The 24946-nt window shown below is 42.1% G+C and overlaps 1 protein-coding gene across 3 annotated transcripts; it reads right to left on the bottom strand.

Annotated features, from left to right (window-relative positions):
• Positions 1-207: 207 nt before the first annotated feature.
• On the bottom strand, positions 208-14135 carry LOC106579632 (adenosine 3'-phospho 5'-phosphosulfate transporter 2). 3 transcript variants are annotated; one of them, XM_014159729.2, is made up of 10 exons: positions 13872-14135; positions 10143-10373; positions 9358-9479; positions 8803-8957; positions 4200-4307; positions 3818-3921; positions 3373-3465; positions 3104-3215; positions 2492-2561; positions 208-890 (listed from the first exon to the last, which is right to left on the bottom strand). In XM_014159729.2, exons 2-10 carry the CDS (start codon positions 10359-10361, stop codon positions 740-742), a joined length of 1134 nt encoding a protein of 377 aa, XP_014015204.1. In that variant the 5' UTR covers positions 10362-10373; positions 13872-14135; the 3' UTR covers positions 208-739. The 3 variants fall into 3 exon arrangements, 2 of the variants coding, with proteins under 2 accessions (XP_014015204.1, XP_014015205.1); XM_014159730.2 differs by having other exon boundaries at positions 3818-3915; XR_006760801.1 differs by having other exon boundaries at positions 741-890; positions 3087-3215.
• Positions 14136-24946: the final 10811 nt, after the last annotated feature.

Raw genomic sequence — 24946 nt, 5'->3', positions numbered from 1 at the left:
CCAAACCCTGTGAACAATGTTTGTTTTCAATTCTAGTGCCATTTTATTCCAGGATGACTAATAAAACAAGCCCGGGGCCATCTGATGGGTAAACATCTGAGAAGCTCCTTGGCAGCTGTTCAACTCCCTCCTCTGCAGCCAATGGATAAGAGATGGCTGGCAAGCTAGCTACTGACACAGTAATAAATGAAAACACATGAAAAAAAACATTTGGGATAAACTTCCCAGTTTGTTTTTAATGTAAAAAGAGCTAACCTTTCACCAAAATAAATGTTCGCAAATATGGAGCATGACAAGATTTCACTGTGCCGCTGAGCGCTATTTTGTACAATTGGATATAAATGACAAATAAACCATAAGACATTTCATAGACAATGATTGAGTAAAACCTTTTTTTTTTTGTCTTCTGGCACATGCAGGTGAAAATAAACATTCAATTTCGGGACATGATCAGTTCCATAAAAGTCTATAGCTTATCTTTCAACCGTCTCGTCCCCCTTCGCCTTGCACAGCCTAAAGTCATAGTCACTTACAGTGCAAAACTGTGCTATTAAGGTTAGCTAAGAGGCCAGCTTCCATTTCAGAGTCTCGTAGGTGCACTGTATCCATGTTCTCCTCCTGGGAATGTTTATGGGTGGGGCTCTATGGCCTTCAAATGCATTAGGAGGCCACCCGCTATGAGGTCCATGTTAGATAGGAACGTTAGAAAACGTCTGTTTATCCCGACAGGTCCCTCTTACTACACGTTCTGTGATAGCAGCCTGACTTTCTTCCCTGTTAGAACCATATTCCTGAGGTCAGCCAAAGATGGCAGCTTCATCTTGTCTTTGTTTTTGCTGTAAACATTCAGGAAAATGCCCAACAGAACTAAAAGGCCACTCCATATGTACCTGAGAGGAAATGGAACGGAGAGGTGTGTTACAATGTTTTCAGAGCCTTGAAAGCAGCCTAAATTGAACTAAAGTAAAATAAACTCAGCAAAAAAAGAAACGTCCTCTCACTGTCAACTGCGTTTATTTTCAGCAAACTTAACATGTGTAAATATTTGTATGAACATAACAAGATTCAACAACTGAGACATAAACTGAACAAGTTCCACAGACTAACAGAAATGGAATAATGTGTCCCTGAACAAAATCAAAAGTAACAGTCAGTATCTGGTGTGGCCACCAGCTGCATTAAGTACTGCAGTGCATCTCCTCCTCATGGACTGCACCAGATTTGACAGTTCTTGCTGTGAGATGTTACCCCACTCTTCCACCAAGGCACCTACAAGTTCCTGGACATTTCTGGGGGGAATGGCCCTAGCCCTCACCCTCCGATCCAACAGGTCCCAGACGTGCTCAATGGGATTGAGATCCGGGCTCTTCGCTGGCCATGGCAGAACACTGACATTCCTGTCTTGCAGGAAATCACGCACAGAACGAGCAGTGTGGCTGTTGGCATTGTCATGCTGGAGGGTCATGTCAGGTTGAGCCTGCAGGAAGGGTACCACATGAGGGAGGAGGATGTCTTCCCTGTAACACACAGCATTGAGATTGCCTGCAATGACAACAAGCTCAGTCCGATGATACTGCGACACACCGCCCCAGACCATGACCGACCCTCCACCTCCAAATTGATCCCGCTCCAGAGCACAGGCCTCGGTGTAACGCTCATTCCTTCGACGATAAACGTGAATCCGACCATCACCACTGGTGAGGCAAAACCACGACTCGTCAGTGAAGAGCACTTTTTGCCAGTCCTGTCTGGTCCAGCAACGGTGGGTTTGTGCCCATAGGCAACGTTGTTGCCGGTGATGTCTGGTGAGGACCTGCTTTACAACAGGCCTACAAGCCCTCAGTCCAGCCTCTCTCAGCCTATTGCAGACAGTCTGAGCACTGATGGAGGGATTGTACGTTCCTGGTGTAACTCGGGCAGTTGTCGTTGCCATCCTGTACCTGTCCCGCAGGTGTGATGTTCGGATGTACCGATCTTGTGCAGGTGTTGTTACACGTGGTCTGCCACTGCGAGGAAAATCAGCTGTCCGTCCTGTCTCCCTGTAGCGCTGCTTAGGCGTCTCACAGTACGGACATTGCAATTTATTGCCCTGGCCACATCTGCAGTCCTCATGCCTCCTTGCAGCATGCCTAAGGCACGTTCACGCAGATGAGCAGGGACCCTGGACATCTTTCTTTAGGTGTTTTTCAGAGTCAGTAGAAAGGCCACTTTAGTGTCCTAAGTCTTTAGTGTCTTAAGTTTTCATAACTGTGACCTTAATTGCCTACCGTTTATAAGCTGTTAGTGTCTTAACGACCGTTCCACAGGTGCATGTTTATTAATTGTTTATGGTTCATTGAACAAGCATGGGAAACAGTATTTAAACCCTTTACAATGAAGATCTGTGAAGTTATTTAGATTTTTACGAATTATCATTGAAAGACAGGGTCCTGAAAAAGGGACGTTTTTTTTGTTGCTGAGTTTAGAAGAGACTGATGATGAAATGACTTACTGAAAAGTAAAAGGCTTTGAGAAGAACATAAAGGATAGGATAATCGTCATCGCCTTACGTCCGGTCGTCACTGAAATGAACAGAAAACAGAAAAGTGAGAAAAATAATACCACACAACCTTGAATCTAAGTCTGTCACATCCAATGGACATCCAGGAAATAGACATTTCTTTAACTTTGGGGATGAGATTACTTTGACATCTGTCTTGCAGTTAATGTCAAAATTAATCTGGAAGTTTCCAGAACTTTTAAATAAGATTCCGATCACTCTAATCTAGCTTCATTTCAGTAATCTGATGTGGCTTTTTTACCACTGCGAAATGTCAAAAGCTTATGCTTTTATAATTTAGAGGTAGAGTTGGAGGGTTAGTAAGGATATCACAAGTCATATAGTAGGGGACTTTCTGTGGAGCCATAGGCTTACTTAGGGGAGTTTTAACTCAAGGTTCCATTGGTCCAAAAATTCACAACATTCTGAATTAAAATATGGACTAGTCATAGGAAACAATGGGAACTGTTCAATTGAACACTTTGAGACATAAAAAGAGAGTAAGAGTAATTTTGTGCGGTTCCGCAAGCAAAGCATTTGCCCAGACCTGAATGGTCTTCTCACCCGTGACTGTGACCAGGGCTCCGAAGAGTTTGATCAAGGCCAGCACAAATGAAATGCCAAAGTATCCCGTGAGAGAGAAGAAGAATGCATAACCGTATGTCATCACAGGATGCTGAAAAGAATAAAAAGAATAATTCAATAGATTGTCACATCAACATCTTTTACCAAATTCATACGTTATCCACAGAGGTCATCAAACAAATGACAACTACAAAACGGTGCATGCTTCAACTATTATAATGAAACATGACAGAGAGGGTTTTACTAACCTGAGAGCAAAAGGCCACTGCTGGTCCCAATCCACCCACACCAAACAGGCCTGTCAATATGTACCCAAAACCGATGGAATAGGAATATAAAACCTTTAACACAAGCAAATGCCTCACATAAGTCTGACACATTTCTCAGGTGATTCAGGACAGTTTATTCAATTGGGTTTGCAATATAAATATACCAGCTTGGTTTTAAGGCAGGTCCTCAGTACCTCACGGCACAACGCCTCTCTCCTATTTGACCTAGATAGTTTATGTGTATGTATTGATACGTAGGCTACGTGTGCTTTTAAATTTTTTTTGTTTTGTCCTTGAGCTGTTCCTGTCTATTAATGTTCTGTATTATGTCATGTTTCTGGTTTTGTGTGGACCCCAGGAAGAGTAGCTCCTGCTTTCGCAAACAACTAATGGGGAGCCTAATAAAATACTAAAATACCAGTACCATTTCAGAGCTGGAACCATTGTGGAGCTTCATGGCTTTCTCCTGCACGTTCCCAATGGCAGCGTCAGCGCACAGAGCCAAAGAGATGAGGAGGACACCTAAAACTCCAGACAAACCACGTTAACCACTGTAACCAATAACAGCACTTATCTTTAGGGAGTTCAAACTCCACATTTAAAAGTACTTCAGTCCCAGCCCAGGTAACAAGTACTAGGCTTAATTTGGCCCATGCTCATAAATGTCAGCATTCTGATTACTTTGATACACGTTCTTGTCTTAAACTTATTTGAATGGTAAAATGATTGATCCATAGCTAAACAGTGTCGTAACCACTCCGCCGATTTACCAATAGATAAAAAACAGATTCAGATTCACGTGTTACCTGTTGCATTGAAGTTGGGTGCGACTTTACTGTCAGCTAGAGTGAACCAGATGAGTCCCAGGCTCATACAGAGAGCAGCCAATACATCAGCCAGATTGTACCGTTTCCCTAGAAAACAGAGAGGCGTTAGGATACAGAGTCAAGGGAATTTCTCCAGAGCAGCTGACTTAGAATTCAGGGAGACTACTCGACTGACACGTTCCACTTGGATAGAACATTGAATACACTAAGTGTAATGATTCCAACTGATCCAACATCTGTCATGACTGACATCCAATCACGAAAACCTTTGAAACGAAAGGTGAACTAAACTTTTGAAATTTCGGAGGGCATTTCCCTTTGTGACAAGACGGGAAACAACAGAACAGGTGGAGACAGACGGAGCCTGTGTCTTCTCACCCCTCCACATGGGTCAAGTGGAAAACGTAACTGCGCTGGCTAGATAGATGCAATTCTGAGTGGCGGATAGGAGAGGAGCACTTGGCAGACAAGTCGTCACTATGCCTCATATCAGAGTGAGTTGAGAGAGGCCCACGTCACACTGGCTGTTGAAGTCGGAAGTTTACATACACCTTAGCCAAATACATTTAAACTCAGTTTTTCACAATTCCTGACATTTAATCCAAGTAAAAATTCCCTGTCTTAGGTCAGTTAGGACCACCACTTTATTTTAAGAATGTGAAATGTCAGAATAATAGCAGAGAGAATTATTTATTTCAGCTTTAATTTCTTTCATGGGTCAGAAGTTTACATACACTCAATTAGTATTTCGTAGCATTGCCTTTAAATTGTTTAACTTGAGTCAGACGTTTCGGGTAGCCTTCCACAAGCTTCCCACAATAAGTTGGGTGAATTTTGGCCCATTCCTCCTGACAGAGCTGGTGTAACTGAGTCAGGTTTGTAGACCTCCTTGCTCGCACACACTTTTTCAGTTCTGCCCACAAATTTTCTATAGGATTGAGGTCAGGGCTTTGATGGCCACTCCAATACCTTGACTTCGTTGTCCTTAAGCCATTTTGCCACAACTTTAGAAGTATGCTTTGGGTCATTGTCCATTTGGAAGACTCATTTGCAACCAAGCTTTAACTTCCTGACTGATGTCTTGAGTTGTTGCTTCAATATATCCACATAATTTTCCTACCTCATGATGCCATCTATTTTGTGAAGTGCACCAGTCCCTCCTGCAGCAAAGCACCCCCACAACATGATGCTGCCACCCCCGTGCTTCAAGGTTAGGATGGTGTAATTCGGCTTGCAAGCTTCCCCGTTTTTCCTCCAAACATAACGATGGTCATTATGGCCAAAAAGTTATATTTTTGCTTCATCAGACCAGAGGACATTTCTCCAAAAAGTACGATCTTTGTCCCCATGTGCAGTTGCAAACCGTAGTCTGGCTTTTTTATGGCGGTTTTGGAGCAGTGGCTTCTTCCTTGCTGAGCGGCCTTTCAGGTTATGTCGATATAGGACTCGTTTAACTGTGGATATAGATACTTTTGTACCTGTTTCTTCCAGCATCTTCACAAGGTCCTTTGCTGTTGTTCTGCGATTGATTTTTACTTTCCGCACCAAAGTACGTTCATCTCTAGGAGACAGAACGCGGCTCCTTCCTGAGCAGTATGACGACTGCGTGGTCCCATGGTGTTTATACTTGTATACTATTGTTTGTACAGATGAAGGTGGTACCTTCAGGCATTTGGAAATTGCACCCAAGGATGAACCAGACTTGTGGAGGTCTACAACATTTTTTTCTGAGGTCTTGGCTAATTTCTTTTGATTTTCCCATGATGTCAAGCAAAGAAGCACTGAGTTTGAAGGTAGGCCTTGAAATACATCCACAGGTACACCTCCAATTGACTCAAATGATGTCAATTAGCCTATCAGAAGTTTCTAAAGCCATGACATCATTTTCTGGAATTTTCCAAGGTGTTTAAATGCACAGTCAACTTAGTGTATGTAAACTTCTGACCCACTGGAATTGTGATACAGTGAATTATAAGTTAAATAATCTGTCTGTAAACAATTGTTGGAAGAATTATTTGTGTCATGCACAAGTAGATGTCCTAAAGGACTTGCCAAAACCATAGTTTGATAACAAGAAACTTGTGGAATGGTTGAAAAATGAGTTTTAATGACTCCAACCTAAGTGTATGTAAACTTCCGATTTCAACTGTAATTATGTATATAGAGCTATTTCCTTTGTTGTTGTTTTTATTACCATTTTCATGATTTCATTTCCCTTAGTCCTGCATGTTGGAGCTCAGTGCCTAAGATTTCCACTGTACCCTGCAATCACACCTGCAACCCTGTACATGTAACTATTAAACACTGTACCCTACAATCTCCCCTGCAACCCTGTACATGTAACTATTAAACACTGTACCCTACAATCTCCCCTGCAACCCTGTACATGTAACTATTAAACACTGTACCCTACAATCTCCCCTGCAACCCTGTACATGTAACTATTAAACACTGTACCCTACAATCTCCCCTGCAACCCTGTACATGTGACTATTAAACACTGTACCCTACAATCTCCCCTGCAACCCTGTACATGTGACTATTAAACACTGTACCCTACAATCTCCCCTGCAACCCTGTACATGTGACTATTAAACACTCAATCTGAATGTGAAAGGTTGGTAGGTGCACGTGGCCCTTTGAACAAGTTCAGCCATGCAAAATTATATATAAAAACCTTTCAACTCAATCAAATCCAAACAGGAGAAGAGAGAGGGTTGAGGTTGGTTTGTGTTGAACACATGAAAAAAGGAAGGAAGAGGAGACTGAAGTCTTCCCAAACAGGCCGATAGATGCCTTGGGGGTGACAAGGTGACGCAGCAGGTTGGTCTGGCGTGCTTTGATTCCCCCTGTGCTCCCCTTTGAAGGGTTCACATCAGATCTCGTTCGCATCCTGTGCGAATGCAGTAGAGCTTCCAACTAGCCCCCCTGGGGGACCCGTGGACCGCATCGCCAATGCAGGGAGGGAGAGAAAGGAAAGCAAAAAAACAAGCCTCTGATCGCTAGGACGTGGAACCTTTATGAAGACAGTGTCTTGGAGATGAAAGGCAGAATACCAAGAACTAGGCCTCCTCAAACTCCACACTCACAAACAACCCCCCAAAAAAGTACGGATGGAACTCCAAAATAAAAGTTGAACAGTGGTCATTGCTTGGAGGTGAGGGCGTAACTAGTGTGAGGTAAGACGCGTATAGGTTTCTAGACAGTGTGAGGTAAGACGCGTATAGCTTTATAGACAGTGTGAGGTAAGACACGTATAGCTTTATAGACAGTGTGAGGTAAGACCCGTATAGCTTTATAGACAGTGTGAGGTAAGACGCGTATAGCTTTATAGACAGTGTGAGGTAAGACGCGTATAGCTTTATAGACAGTGTGAGGTAAGACGCGTATAGGTTTCTAGACAGTGTGAGGTAAGACGCGTATAGCTTTATAGATAGTGTGAGGTAAGACACGTATAGCTTTATAGATAGTGTGAGGTAAGACACGTATAGCTTTATAGATAGTGTGAGGTAAGACACGTATAGCTTTATAGATAGTGTGAGGTAAGACGTATAGGTTTCTAGACAGTGTGAGGTAAGACACGTATAGCTTTATAGATAGTGTGAGGTAAGACGTATAGGTTTCTAGACAGTGTGAGGTAAGACACGTATAGCTTTATAGATAGTGTGAGGTAAGACGTATAGGTTTCTAGACAGTGTGAGGTAAGACACGTATAGCTTTATAGATAGTGTGAGGTAAGACGTATAGGTTTCTAGACAGTGTGAGGTAAGACGTATAGGTTTCTAGACAGTGTGAGGTAAGACGTATAGGTTTCTAGAGAGTGTGAGGTAAGACGTATAGCTTTCTAGACAGTGTGAGGTAAGACGTATAGGTTTCTAGACAGTGTGAGGTAAGACACGTATAGCTTTATAGACAGTGTGAGGTAAGACACGTATAGGTTTCTAGACAGTGTGAGGTAAGACGTATAGGTTTCTAGACAGTGTGAGGTAAGACGTATAGGTTTCTAGACAGTGTGAGGTAAGACGTATAGGTTTCTAGATAGTGTGAGGTAAGACGTATAGGTTTCTAGACAGTGTGAGGTAAGACGTATAGGTTTCTAGATAGTGTGAGGTAAGACGTATAGGTTTCTAGACAGTGTGAGGTAAGACGTATAGGTTTCTAGATAGTGTGAGGTAAGACGTATAGGTTTCTAGACAGTGTGAGGTAAGACGTATAGGTTTCTAGATAGTGTGAGGTAAGACGTATAGGTTTCTAGATAGTGTGAGGTAAGACGTATAGGTTTCTAGACAGTGCATATTTTATGATTGACCATTATGCCTCTTCTGTTTTTTCCTCTAGAGTTAAGTTCATTATCACAGTCAAGCAAAAGGACAAATATTTCCAGGCAGCATCTTCATGTCAAAGTCAGGGCCCGTATTCATAAAGCCTCTCAGTGTAGGAGTGCTAGTCTAGGATTAGATCCCCCCCCGTCCACATCATCTTATTCATTATGATCTAAAAGGCTAAACTGGTCCTATATCAACACTCCTATTCTGAGACTCTTTGTGAATATGTACTCTCATACAAACAGAGATCCACTTACCTTGAATGAATATCCCTCCTATCATGACAGGAATGAGTTTGCAGCACTTGAAGATGACCTGTGTAGGATAATTCAAGTAACCCAGTGAGGTGTTTGATAGGCCCATGGTCCCCACCGTTAGAAATGCTATGATCATGTACGTCTTCCCTGGTATTCTGCAAAGAGAAAAGGAGCAATTAGCCTTATGGGATGACAACAACAAAAACAAAAGGTTTTCTAGCAATACAAAATTAAGTGTTGTTGATATAGAGAGGTCTTGTGAGCGATCACAGGTCATATTCTTTGGCGTTACAAGGCACATAGCTAATTAACATAATATGTATAGTTAACGGGATAGAGACTGATCATCATTCTATGATTAAGTGATTAAGTAAATCTGTTTTATAGTGCTCAAACGCCATTAACCATGAAATAGGCTAGTCTGTTTATGGACGTTATTCTCGGGGAAAGTCCTACTTTTGGATTCCCGTCTTTGTTGGTGAACACCGTCCTACTTTTGTTTGCTGAAGCGCAGAGGCTTAATGGAACTCAATTCTCTTGCATTTCCTTGTTTACCTTCTCCGTTTGTCCTGTGTGAGCTGCAATTCCACCAGTCCAAACAGGGAGTAGAACCCAAACTGTACAAGGGTGAGGTACCATCCAAAGGGCTTGAAACCCTCCATGGAAAATATTAGCTCCTGAAAAAACAGACAAACAAATTGTGCTAGTCTCTTTTCAGGCCTACTGTGAGGTAAATCACTACTTTTCCTGTGTATTTTCATAGAATCCTTAGAGAAGCTTGGCGATAAAGTTTCCCTACTTTGCATGTGGCAACAACCAATCGTACAGGTGAATCGATCGATTAATCAAATATATTTTTATAAAGCCTTTTTACATGAGCAGCTGTAACTAAGGGCTTTACAGACACCCGGCCTCCACCGGGGAACAAGCACAGCAGAAGCGAGAGGACAGTTTCCACGAAACTCCCTAGAAGGAAGGAACCTAGAAGCTAAACCCATATTCTTATGACTGTACCAGGTTGAGATTAAGAGTACACGTGACCATTCAGGCTAGAGTGAAGAATGTGGCAAAGTCATCATGCTCTTGCAATATACCACTACCTAAAACACATTTCTTCAAAAAAGTGTGGATATTGGAACAGAGCCTCTGGCTCATAGCTTAGCGGACACCCGCCACAAACAAATTAGTCAGGGTCAGGCTGGGGTGTAATCACTCGTGCACACTGTTGCAAAAACAATCTCAACGGAAAATGTTTTCAACGAAAACTAGAGTTTCAGGTAGGTCCCTGGTCCCTCGCCGTTTGCTTCTGCTTGGTTCCTAGTGAATACACCTCAGCTTACCTGTAAGTACCCATAGAGGAGGTGAAAGAGGAAGATGCCCGCAATGCAGATGCCGAACTGGGTAGCTGTGTTGAAGCTGCTCAGGTTGATGCCCAGCACTCTCAGCTCCTCCACAGACTTGATGTGCGGAGACATCGTGACCTCACTGGACGACGGAATGGAGATAGACAGATGCTTCCGGGCGTTGTTGTAGTTCATCGGGCCGAATTTGTCACTCATGGTGTCTGGGGGCTGGAGATCAAAGACAGGAACAAGGTAGTTTCATTACTTATGTTGCGAAAGATGCGACTGTCAGACTACCGTAAAACTTAAATTAAACACAGTCTCAAATAGCTGCCTGTCCCTTTTAATAGCTGGGCAACAGCACACATTTCAGCAAATAATCACCAGGCTATTAATTTAAATGTTATGGTTTAAATTGAGTGTGGGAAGATGAAGAAGTTGTCTGTGTACTCGCATGCTTAGATAGTAGGGAACACCGTATTAGGAATCACTGACACACATTGGCCAATTCAGAACTGGCATAGCTAGCTAGCTAGAGAACTTACCTGTAACAATCAAGGACAGCAACAGTGCAATTATCATTGATCTGATTTATGTGGGAGTCTCTGGATTTGACTATTCCAGATGTGCAGCACTACTAAGCCAGCTAGCTAGCTATATGATTGAGTACGCCAATGATTAATTGCTAGCTAATAAGCTAGTAAACTAGCTACAATACATCACCAAAAGTATGTGGACACCCCTTCAAATGAGTGAATTCGGCTATTTCAGCCACACCCGTTGCTGACAGGTGTATAAAATCAACCACACAGCTATGCAATCTCCAAAGGACAATGATATGAGACAGAGTGGGGCTGGAGTCAGATGAGGAAGCGGACTGGTATGAATTGTATTGGAAGGTCGGAAGGCCCAGTTGTGTTGTTGTAGGCACGTTATTGGGGACATGAGCAGAACTCCGGAAGGGGAAAATGGAGTCCCTAGAGAAAGCAAGTACAAAATGGGTGTCAGGGATGAAGCGGCAGTATTATCATAAGGAGACGTGTACTTGGAAAACGGAGAAGGAATGGAGGGAAAAAGAGAGGGAGAAGAGGTCTAAGAGAGTGATGGAAGAAGAGGGTGATCTTGAGTCAGATAAAAATGGTGGGAAAAAGGGAGATGGTTTGTCAAAGAATGGTAGAAAGTGTAAGCAGAGGGAGCTAAAGACAAGAGGAGAAATGGAAGTGAATGAGGGTGAAGTATCGGAGGTGGTAGGTGCGGTAAAGTCATCGGAGACCGAGGTATGCACCGAGGATCAGGATGAAGAAGAGTCTGTGACAGTAGGAGTGAAGTTTATGGAGAAAGTGGACTCTTGCCTTTTTTCTGATCCATTTGTGGTTTCACGGTGGGTGAAAAAAAGAGTTGGGTCATGTGGAATCGGTGAGGGTAACTAGAGGAGGTCTAGTGATAATTGTTTGTGTTTCTGTTATGCAGAGGAAGAATGAGCTCAAAGTCAAATGAATGGGTGCAAGAAAAGTGAATAGTTAATTCTCAAGAAAATGGCACCAATGAAAGGAGTGATAACTGGGGTAGCAGTAGATATAAACGTTGACTAGCTGAGGGGAAAGATTCCCGGTGTATGTGATGCTCGTCGTTTGATGCGATGCAGACAGGGTGGCTAGAGTGGAGAAACAGAAGAGTCATTGTCTGTTCTTCTGAGTTTTGAAGTTGAGTCTTTGCCTGACAAAGTTAAGTTAGGATATATAAGTTATCCTGTACGAGCGTATGTGCCGAATACATTAAGATGTTACAGGTGTCAAGCTTATGGGCATGTGGCAGCAGTGTGTAGGAAGGAGGTTCCAAGGTGTGAGAAATGTGCAGAAGGGCACGACACAAAGAAAAGTGTAGTACTGGGGAAAGTAGTGGAATGTGTTAATTGTAGGGGTGCCCATGGAGCTGGGGATCAGAAATGTCCTGTGCGAGAAAGGCAGGTTGAGGTTTCCAGGGTTAGAGTAGAGCAGAGGTTGCCATATGCTGAGGCAGTGAAGAAAGTAGAGGAGATGGGTTAAAGGGGAGGAGTGGTGAGAGTAGTAGAGATGTACCAGTACAGAGGGATATGCTAAAAAGTGATTTTTAGCATTTATAGCCATGGTTAATTGTACTGCAGGGATCGGAAGTCTCAGAAAATTGAGGTTATGGTGGCAGCTGCAGAAAGGTATTTGGGTGGGCGAGACTTGACAGCAGAAGAGTTACAGGATGTGTTAAGTGGTGATGTCCCATCTTTTCAGGGTGATGGCATGAGGTAGGAATAAATACATGGAATTAGTGGAGTAGGGGGGTGTTCATTTATTTCATATAATTTTGAAATTAGTGAGTATAGTGTTAGATGGTATGGTATTTATTTAGTACATTTTTCTTTTTCAAGTAAAGTATAAGGGAGTTGTACTCCAGTCTAGTAGGTGGCGGTAATACAACAAATTGGATGCCAACCGCCGTTAAACCTCATAGAAGAAGAAGCAATCTCCATAGACAAACATTGGCAGTAGAATGGCCTTACTGATGAGTGACTTTCAACGTGGCACTGTCATAGGACGCCACCATTCCAACAAGTCAATTGGTCAAATTTCTGCCCTGGTCAACTGTAAGTACCGTTATTGAAAAGTGAAAATGTTTAGGAGCAACAACGGCTCAGTTGCGAAGTGGTAGGTCACACAAGCTCACATCTGTCCTCGGTTGCAGCACTCACTACCGAGTTCAAAACTGCCTCTGGAAGCAACGTCAGCTGTTTGTTGGGAGAATCATGAAATGGGTTTCCATGGGCGAGCAGCCGCACACAAGCCTAAGTTCACCATGCAATGCCAAGCATCGGCTGGAGTGGTGTAAATCTCATCGCCATTGACTCTGGAGCAGTGGAAACATGTTCTCTGGAGTGATGAATCACGCTTCACCATCTGGCAGTCCGACGGACAAATCTGGGTTTGGTGGATGCCAGGAGAACGCTACCTGCCCCAATGCATAGTGCCAACTGTAAAGGTTGTGGAAGAGGAGTAATGGTCTGGGGCTGTTTTTCATGGTTCGGGCCAGGCCGCTTAGTTCCAGTGAAGGGAAATCTTAACACTACAGTATACAATGACATTCTAGATGATTCTGTGCTTCCAACTTTGTGGCAACAGTTTGGAGAAGGCCCTTTCCTGTTTTAGCACAACAATGCCCCCATGAACAAAGCGAGGTCCACAAAGAAATTGTTTGTCGAGATCAATGTGGAAGAACTTGACTGGCCTGCACAGAGCCCTGACCTCAACCCCATCGAACACCTTTGGGTTGAATTGGAACGCCGACTGCGAACCAGGCCTAATCGCCCATCTCACTAATGCTCTTGTGACTGAATGGAAGCAAGTCCCCTCAGCAATGTTCCAACATCTAGTAGAAAACCTTCCCAGATGAGCAGAGGCTGTTATAGCAGCAATGGGGGGGGGGAAATCAACTCCATATTAATGCCCATTATTTTGGAATGAGATGTTCGACGAGCAGGTGTCCACATACTTTGGTCATGTAATGTTAGTGTCCTTAGCTAGCTAGCTAAGCACTGCAGTGAGCTGTGTGGCAAATCCTAAAACGACCACAAAACACAATGACGTACATTCTGACCTGCCTTATTACCAGCAGTGCTGTTATTTCGCAATTCAAAATAAAAATGAGCTAACTTCTTTGCATGCTTAGAAAGTTGCTTTTTCTGAAAAATATATCTACCTGGCTAGCTGCTACAAGCTAGCATGCTAGCTAGCTGAACAACACTTCCGGGTTTGAAATATGTATGGTGCCGTTGTTCAATCGAGTCGGATCATTAGCATGTTTCCAAACGTGGCAGGTCCATTTCATAATGCTAATGTGCGGCTATATTATTAACATTTTAGTCATTTTTAGGCGAAAAGACCTGTAGCTCACGTGCGTACTGTTGTCTCCTGGCAACAGCCAACAACTTAAACTCTGACTCGCCTCGAACTATGACCTCGTTTCCCATTGGTGGAGGGTAACTATTTCCAAAGTTGTCGCTATAAATAAGGTGTTCTCAGCAATTTACCTGGTAAAATACGGCTTAAATAAAAAAATAAAAATACACCAGAGCAGGTGAGAAGTGAAATGCAGAGGCATAGAGAAACTACATTCGTAGTCTAATCAGTCCGTGCAAAACAGAAAAAACATGTTTTATTTTTGTTCACGTCAAACATTATAGTCTTGACTATTGATAAGTTTGGTCCTACCTTGTCCAGTGCCAGAGGATCCATAACTTCTTATTTCATTATTTTGTGCACACAATGGTCATCTTTCGTGTCTGGAAACAAATGCTGTAATTAAATCTGCAAACAGAAGAACCTGTCCAACCAGACTGCCTTAGAAGGGGGCTGAGTGAAAAGATGCCTATTTATATTATTCATTCCATTCTTGTTGTATGTTTACTTCTTGATTTGTTTTTTGCAATTCAACAAATGGTGAATTATGAGCTCACTGGACATAATTGACAAGAAGGCCAGATAGAACATGAATTTAATGATTTTATCCTTTCCTACTAAATTAACCTTTTGCTGTTTTTTAGATTCAATTACAGAAGATTCAATTACAGAAGCAATACCAGAGAGGTAAAACTTTGACATATCCCTTGTCTGACCAAGAAGGACCAATCCTGTCCTGTGTTTGATGTTGACACTCCTCAAGGGCTTTACAGCTTACGGAATGATTCCCTCTTTCCCTTACCTCTCCTCACCCCAAGCTATACTGTATCCCTCTGCCCTCTCTCCATCCCTCCTCCCTCCCTCCCTCCCTCCCTCCCTCCCTCCCTCCCTCCCTCCCTCCCTCCCTCCCTCCCTCCCTCCCTCCCTTACTGCATCTCTCCACCCTCCCCCATCCCTCCTCCCTTTCTTTCCCAGCCGCCCAAGCCAACCTGGGCCTCTCTCTCCATCCACACAGGAGGTTAATTCACTCTAGGATGGCATTATTTCCTCCTAGCTCTTTGACAATATAAAAATTCAGAGTGGACAGCTCTATCCCTCTTCCATCTCAGATTTGATTGTAATGGTATTGCCTTTTGTCCCTAGGGGGCCCCGTGTCGCCTCGGCCGGGGCTTTATGACACTAAATAGCTGGGCTACAATTTTTCCATCTTTTCAAAAAATTCTGTTAATAACTCATTTCGAATGAGACTTGGGTGCTGCCTGGCTGGCCACTCCCGCCAGGTCCCTTACCACCCACCACTCACAGGTCACCTCCTAGACCTAGAAAGTGCCTAAGCGCTGAATGCAAGGGGTTAATTAAATGTCTCTGAATTTATGAGTCCCCTTCCTGTTACACTGCACTCCAATTGACACAAATGTCATATTTACAGCCTGGCTGTAAAAAAGTATTCAGTATTGCACAGTATAGTCTGCATGGGGCTGCCCACTTTCTTTTCCCATCAAACTTTACAAGTGTACCCATTCATCAAAAACAATGGATTTATATAAAACCCATTTCCACCCTATAAGATCCTATTAAATAATAAAATAATTATTGATTGATTATTCGAAAAGATACATAGTGGTGTAATGGCTTTGCACCAGACCACCGGACGGATCTGCCATAAATAAAGGGAAATTACTTCTGAACCAGTCAAATCTGTATTCAATATGGCCCCTTGCAGTGTTGATCACTGAGGCCATTAAATATTTTGGAGGTTCGCATGGGTCCATGACCTATATGTTCTTGATAGAAAAGACAAAGTACAGAAACGGCATGAAGCTTAATTGCCTTTTCAAATGAGACTGGTTGTGAGGACTACTAAGTGAAGTGGCTAAACAAAAATGGAAAATGTATAGTTTTAGTAATTCGGACATTGGACTAAACTGTTGTGAAGCACAGTTAAAGCAATCAAAAGTTACCTTGCAAGGATGACTGAAACAGAAATATCCATTGAGTGGGTGGTTTTACAGTATTCAAAAAATTTGTTTAGATGTGTATTTCAAAACCTAGTAGAAGGGATGGCCCCGTGCAGTCTGAGAGTTTCCCAGCACCCTTCCTTGATGACTTATGTTTTTCCCACAACACACTTTCCTGAGATTAAAAAGAAAATTGACCCATATATCCTTACACACAACCTTACACACAACCTTCAACTCAAAGTTCCACCTTCAAAATGGAAAATTCGAGAAGAAAATGACACTGGCGCTTGTCTTATCAAAAACAATCCCTAAATGTATTTTGTCATAAAATCCCTTATCTTTTGCGAACAAGGGGGAATGGACCTTTCCAAAAGGATCGAGGAACGCTATAATGTCACCCAATCCTATTTAACATTGAGGGTTTCTTAAAAACCCATTTGTGTTTGTTTTTAGCACAGGCTAAAGGGCCTTCTCTGTTGACTCTTCCGTGGGCTAGTCTGAAGCCTCTTGCATGCTATAGAAAACAGATGGTATCTCCGCTATATTACTTCTCAAAGCACTCATATCCTCTCTCATGTTATTTTCTTTGATGTGCTAGGCTTGCTGGTCTCACATTTTTTTGTGTATTTTGTGGGGGGGGGGCCTCTCTGAGAGTGACCTTAGAAAAGTACTGTGACAATATTGGTGGGGTTGCGGATGCTTCTCGGAATGTACCTCCTATGTCCTGTTTTGGTAAAAGGAATGTATTGTAAGATCTACTAAGCAATTAAAAGGGCTTTCAAACCGTCTTCCTGTGTATTCAAGTGAATGTGTTCCTTAGGATTTTCGTGAAGAGAACAAGTATTGACTATAGTATGTGTTGACTATAGTATGTGTTGACTTCAGTATGACTACACTACGTGGTGATTACAGTATGACCACAGTATGTGCTGACTACAGTATGTGCTGACTACAGTATGACCAAAGAAAGTCCAGGCAATGCATATCAATTATCTGAATTTGACAGTTGATGTAGCGTAACCTATTAACTGATTATATTTCTTACTAGGAGCTAAACTATTTGAACATCTCTTTGGATTTATGTGAAATACCTTGAGACTGCTTCCCATGCCCCTTAGGCAACAGGTTGGCAACATGAATTCCTCACTATATAGGCTTTACCTCAAAAGGTAACATTAAATATACAGTATTAAAATGAGTAAACCAATGAGAGAAGAGAACCTAGTAAACTACTACACACTCAAACTCCAGAAGGAAAAGGAAGCTTTTGTTTTCTTTTTCGTGTGCAGCCAGGAGGGGGAAGCATACCTCTTTGCAAATCGGACCAAAAGAGAAGAAAAAGAAAAGTAATTAAACAAACAATTTTGTCAGGAATGGTGTCTGCTTATCCAATCTGAAAATACGCGTTCCTTCTAATACATAGAGACAGAAAAAAAATGTGTTTGTTGTCTTCTCAAAGCGTCTGTAAATGACATGCATGTTTCAGTGCGCATTAATTTAACCTGAGCCATGCATATATAGGAAAGGGATTGGGAAACAAATTATGTAGTGTCATTTAATTAAGAGTTTTGCTTTGAGCAAGAATACTGTTTTTCACATAACCTTTAACTACTTAATGGATTTGAGAAGCTATTACCTTTCAAGATTTCAGTTTTTAATTATTTTGAATATTGCCAGAGATATGAAATGTCAATCAAAATGGGGATTATTGCAATTTTTGTCTTTGTACATTGTACACTCAAGGACAGAATAATACAAGGCCTAATGTGTTTACAATTCTAGGGATATGCAACACTTTGCGCCCTCTGACAAATGCCTAAAACACACTACTCAGATTTTTGGCCTACATTTGCTTTTAATTCTCCCATAATTCTGTCATGTGTGTTATGGAGTTAACTATTACAATTAAAGTTTTAGGAATTAACCTAAATTCTGAGCTATGTCATCCCTAATATATTTAATAACGTACTATATAGCATATGATATATTTAACAAACAGTACCACTCAGAAGTTTGGACACACCTACTCATTCAAGGGTTTTTCTTTATTTTTACTATTTTCTACATTGTAGAATAATAGTGAAGACATCATAACTATGAAATAACACATATGGAATCATGTAGTAACCAAAAAAGTATTAAACAAATCCAAATATATTTTATATTTGACATTCTTCACCCTTTGCCTTGATCACAGCTTTACACACTGTTGGCATTCTCTCAACCAGCTTCATGAGGTAATCACCTGGAATTCATTTCAATTAGCAGGTGTGCCTTAACTTAATTTGTAGAATTTCTTTCCTTCTTAATGCATTTGAGCCAATCAACTGTGTTGTGACGTGACAATATAGGGGTGGTATACAGAAGATAGCCCTATTTGGTAAAAGACCAAGTCCATATTATGGACACCATTTGTTTAACACTTTCTTTGGTTACTACATGATTCCATATATGTTATTTCATAGTTTCGCTATTATTCTAGAATGTAGAAAATAGTAAAAATAAAGAAAAACCCTTGAATGAGTAGGTGTGTCCAAACTTTTCACTGGTACTGTATATTGGGATGTTATTACCCCCTGATGCCTCCCATTACCCTTCTCCACCTGCGTCCCACATCTGTGTTCCAGGGATTATCACTCAGCCTGGCACATTTAGGAACGCCGCTAAAGTGGCGGGGAAAGTTAATTTACTTTTCCCCGAGGTCATTGTTGCGTCCTTGGCGATAGGCAAACCCTTGTATGTGACGTCAGGCTCGTTTTAGTGTGGATCTGACTTTAAGTTTGAAAAGGACTGACACATGGGCGTAGTTTTTAGCTGGTATCCCATTCCAGGTGCCAGGAACCCCCCCCCCCCCATCGCACAGGGCATCATGTGATCATCATGAAAGCCTCTGTGTGTGTCTCTCTCCCCATCCCATAAACCAGCTAAATGGATTGTGTGGTCAGGAAAAAGAAAATGAGAGAAGAGAATGAAATTACAGACCTGGCTGAGTGCACAAATCATGCATATAATGATTTATGGCTTACCAGAAGAATTCAACACCTGTGGCTCACCGTGGCTGTAATTGCATGTGATGCACCAGATATCAAGATGTTTGTCTTTACAATGGTGAGGGCAGGTTCAACAGAATAACTTATAAGGGAGGGATCTGGGAGTGTCTGATGTTTTTAGTTCTTGTAAGATCACTTGTGAACCACCCACAGCTCACACAGGGTATGTATCATAGAGGCTTCATTAACCATTGTAATTACTGTGTTTGTTGATCGTTACCTGGATTTGGTGGTAAAAGGTGGATGATGATTCATCAGATCAGGATGAATTGATATGGAGTTTAATTAAACAAGGCAATCAGGGAGCCATAAATTCAACACAGCGTTACCAGCCCTGTCTGAACTCAGTCCTGGGAAAGGCTGATTAACGCGGTAAGAAAAAGCCCATTCTGCAAACATAGGCTTCTGAAACCTTTCCAAGTGCAACCAATCTCTCAAGAGCTGTTTTAATTTACCCAAGGTGTAGTAATAAAGAGCAATGTTATGGAAACTTAGTTTGCCATAATATCACATTCTCTTTTAAAATTACTACACCTTCTGTATCTAATTTGCAAACCTGAAACCCCTCGTCACTGTAGATTTATTATCAAAAGTTTTAGTCATTGTGTCATCGCTGAGCGCTCCGACAGAATAAGAGTATTGGATGGATGGATAGATCCCAAACAAGACAACAGTGTGAAACATTTGAGAGCTCTCTCTCTCTCTCACCCCCTCACCCCTCTCTCCGGCTGATGCTTCAGCCAAATTGATTACCCCACTCCATCTGTATCAGGCTGGCCGCCTCCTGTGCTCACCGCGTTGTGCCTACAGCCCAGAGTTAGTGTACAATTACATATAGTTTAATATATCTGCTGAGCACCTTTTTAAACAAGCATCACAAGTCCAGGAGGTGATTTGTCATCCAGCGCCATTACTCCATTGTACATCTTGATAGGCGAAGATTGCTCCTAGCCATGTTTAAGCATTAAATAGTGTATTATTATTTCACATAAATCAAGTTGGGATGTAAGGGGGATTCATAAATTTAGTATTTCTTTTAGATAGTATTTTAAACCTCTCTCTCCCCCAGCATGGTGGAGTTTCAGTGGGAAGCAATTCCATATGGGCATATCAGGGAGGTATGTTCAACACAATGTATAATGCCATTTAAATTCAGTTTAAACAACTTGTAACATATTTATCATAAGTGCTGTTCCTACTACTACTGCTGCCAACAACTACAGAGAACAATAGGCCTACTCCTACTGCTACTACTACTACTACTACAATTACTACTACTACTACCACTACTGCTGCTGCTGCCAACAACTACAGACAACAATAGGAATACTACTACTACTACTACTACTACTACTACTACTACTGCTACTACTACTATTACTGCTACTACTACTACTACTACTACTACTACTACTACTACTACCGCTGCTGCTGCCAACAACTACAGACAACAATAGGCCTACTACTACTACTACTGCTTCTACTACTGCTGCTACTACTGCTACTACTGCTACTACTTCTACTGTTACTACTACTACTGCTGCTACCGCTGCTACAACTGCTACTAACGCTACTGATGGTACTAAACCTACTGCTACTACTACTGCTACTAATGCTGGTACTACTACTACTGCTGGTACTACTGCTACTACTGCTGGTACTACTGCTACTACTGCAACTACTACTGCTGCTGGTACTCCTGCTACTACTACTGCTGGTACTACTGCTGGTACTACTGCTACTACTGCTACTACTACTGCTGCTACTGCTATTACTGCTGCTACTACTGCTACTACTGCTACTACTCCTACTGCTACTACTGCAACTACTACTAATACTACTACTGCTACTACTGCTACTGCTACTATTGCTACTGCTGGTACTACTGCTACTACTGCTACTGCTGGTACTGCTACTGCTACTGCTGGTACTGCTACTACTACTACTGCTGGTACTGCTGATACTACTACTGCTGGTACTGCTAGTACTGCTAGTATTGCTACTGCTGCCAACAAAAACTACTGCTGCTACTGCTACTACTAGTGCTGGTACTGCTGCTGCTGCCATCAACTATAGGCCTGCTACTGCTACTACTGCTGGTACTGCTGCTACTGCTACTACTGCTGGTACTGCTGCTACTGCTACTACTGCTATTACTGCTGCTGCTACTACTACTACATCTACTGCTACTATTGCTACCGCTGCCAACAAAAACTACTGCTGCTACTACTACTACTACTGCTGGTACTGCTGCTGCTGCTGGTACTACTGCTACTGCGGGTACTACTGTTACTGCTGCTACTATTACTACTGCTACTGTTATTTCTACTGCTATTGCTGCAGCTGCTACTACTGCTGTTACTGCTACTGCTTCTACTGCTACTACTACTACTACTATTGCTACTGCTCCCAACAACTACAGACAACAATATACCTACTGCTACTGCTACTACTACTACTGCCGGTACTGCTGATATTACCACTGCTGTTGCTACTACTGCTACTGCTGGTACTACTGCTACTGCTGGCACTTTTTCTACTGCTGCTACTACTATTACTATTACTACTGCTGCTACTGCTACTACTGCTACTACTGGTACTACTACTATTGATACTGCTGCAAACAACTACAGACAACAATATACCTACTGCTACTGCTACTACTGCTACAACTACTGGGACTGCTGCTACTACTGCTACTACTGCTGCTACTGCTACTACTGCTGGTACTGATAGTACTGCTACTACTACTACTGCTGGTACTGATGATACTACTACTGCTGTTGCTACTACTGCTACTGCTGGTACTACTGCTACTGCTGGTACTTTTTCTACTACTGCTACTTCTGTTACTATTACTACTGCTGCTACCGCTACTACTGCTACTGCTACTACTGGTACTACTGCCACTACTACTATCTGTTTTGAAATATTGGTGAAAACTGTCACTATTGTCAGTTGCTATGCTTCTCCTCACAGCTAGGTTGTGATACAATTATGGCAATAATGATACTACTGCTACTGCTGGTACTTTTCTACTACTGCTACTTCTGTAACTATTACTACTGCTGCTACCGCTACTACTGCTACTGCTACTACTGGTACTACTGCCACTACTACTACTGCTGCTGCTGCTACTGCTACTACTACTGATGGTACTGCTGCTACTTCTACTGCTACTGCTGGTACTTTTTCTACTACTGTTACTATTACTACTGCTGCTACTGCTTCTATTACTGCTACTGCCACTACTGCTACTACTGCTGCTACTACTACTGCTACTGCTACTACTACTGGTACTGCTAATCCTGGTACTGGTACTGCTACTACTACTACTGCTGCTGCTACTGCTACTACTATTACTGCTGCTACTGCTACTACTACTACTACTACTACTGCTATTACTACTGCTGCTACTACTGCTGCTACTACTTCAACTACAAATACTATTGCTACTGCTGCCAACTACAGACAACAATATGCCTACTGCTACTACTACTACTACTGCTACTACTACTACTATTGCTACTGCTGCCAACAACTACAGACAACAACATGCCTACTGATACTGCTACTACTGCTTCTGCTTCTGCTACTGCTGCTACATTACTGGTACTACTGCTACTGCTGGTACTACTGCTAATACTATTACTGCTGGTATTGTTGCTACTACTACTACTGCTACTGCTGGTGCTACGCTACTACTGCTACTACTGCTGCTACTATTACTACTGATACTGTTATTGCTACTGCTACTACTGCTACTGCTACCAGTCTGCTGCTGCCGCTGCTACTACTTCTGCTATTGCTACTGATTCTACTGCTACTACTGCTACTACTACTACTATTACTGCTGCTACTAATAGTACTGCTGCTACCACTTTTACTACTGCTGCTACTACTACAGCTGCTACTACTACTACTATTGCTACTGCTGTTACTACTGCTGTTACTACTGCTACTACTACTACTACTATTACTACTACTACTAATACTACTGCTACTGCTTCTGCTCCTACTTCTTCTACTATTACAATTTATACTACTACTACCACTACTATTGCTACTACTACTACTACTACTACTACTACTGCTAATGCTGCTGCTACTACTACTACTACTGCTAATGCTGCTGCTACTACTACTACTTCTACTACTACTACTACTACTACTACTACTACTACTACTACTACTACTATTTTTACTGCTGCCAACAACTACAGACAACATTATGCCTACAGCTACTACTACTACTACTGCTACTACTTTTACTGTTACTGATGGTACTGCTGCTACTGCTATTACTACTACAACAACTACTACTGCTGCTATGGATGGTACTGCTACTGCTGGTACTACTGCTGTTACTACTACTACTGCTGGTACTACTGCTGTTACTACTGCTACTACTACGTTACTACTGCTTCTGCTGCTACTGTTGCTACTGCTGCTACTGCTACTACTACTACTACGGCTACTACTACTACTACTAATGCCGCCAACAACTACAGACAACAATATGCCTACTGCTGCTACTACTGCTACTGCTACTACTACTACTGCTGCTACTGCTGCTACTGCTACTACTACTACTACTACTACTACTGCTGCCAACAACTATAGGTCTACTAGTACTACTACTACTACTTCTACTACTGCTTCTACTGCTGCCAACAACTATAGGTCTTCCACTACTACTACTACTACTACTACTACTACTACTACTACTGCTGCCAACAACTATAGGTCTACTACTACTACTACTACTGCTGCTTCTACTACTGCTTCTACTGCTGCCAACAACTATAGGCCTACCACTACTACTAGTGCTACTGCTACTACTCCAACTGCTGTTACTACTGTTGTTACTACTGCTACTTCTACTACTACTATTACTACTACTACTACTACTACTGCTACTGCTTCTGCTCCTACTTCTTCTACTATTACAATTTCTACTACTACTACCACTACTATTGCTACTACTACTACTACTACTACTACTACTACTGCTAATGCTGCTGCTACTACTACTACTACTGCTGATGCTGCTGCTACTACTACTACTTCTACTACTACTACTACTACTACTACTACTACTACCACTACTACTACTACTATTTGTACTGCTGCCAACAACTACAGACAACATTATGCCTACAGCTACTACTACTACTACTGCTACTACTTTTACTGTTACTGATGGTACTGCTGCTACTGCTATTACTACTACAACAAGTACTACTGCTGCTATGGACGGTACTGCTACTGCTGGTACTACTGCTGTTACTACTACTACTGCTGGTACTACTGCTACTACTACGTTACTACTGCTTCTGCTGCTACTGTTGCTACTGCTGCTACTGCTACTACTACTACTACGGCTACTACTACTACTACTACTACTGCTAATGCTGCCAACAACTACAGACAACAATATGCCTACTGCTGCTACTCCTGCTACTGCTACTACTACTACTGCTGCTACTGCTGCTACTGCTACTACTACTACTACTACTACTACTGCTGCCAACAACTATAGGTCTACTAGTACTACTACTACTACTACTGCTTCTACTGCTGCCAACAACTATAGGTCTTCCACTACTACTACTACTACTACTACTACTACTACTGCTGCCAACAACTATAGGTCTACTACTACTACTACTACTACTGCTGCTACTACTGCTTCTACTGCTGCCAACAACTATAGGCCTACCACTACTACTAGTGCTACTGCTACTACTCCTACTGCTGTTACTACTGTTGTTACTACTGCTACTTCTACTACTACTATTACTACTACTACTACTACTACTGCTACTGCTTCTGCTCCTACTTCTTCTACTATTACAATTTCT

The sequence above is a fragment of the Salmo salar genome, chromosome ssa19 (genome assembly GCF_905237065.1).
Source record: "Salmo salar chromosome ssa19, Ssal_v3.1, whole genome shotgun sequence".
In the NCBI taxonomy this organism is placed as follows: Eukaryota; Metazoa; Chordata; class Actinopteri; order Salmoniformes; family Salmonidae; genus Salmo; species Salmo salar.
Note: the sequence above shows the minus strand (reverse complement) of the source record. Positions and strands in the feature narration are given on the sequence as shown.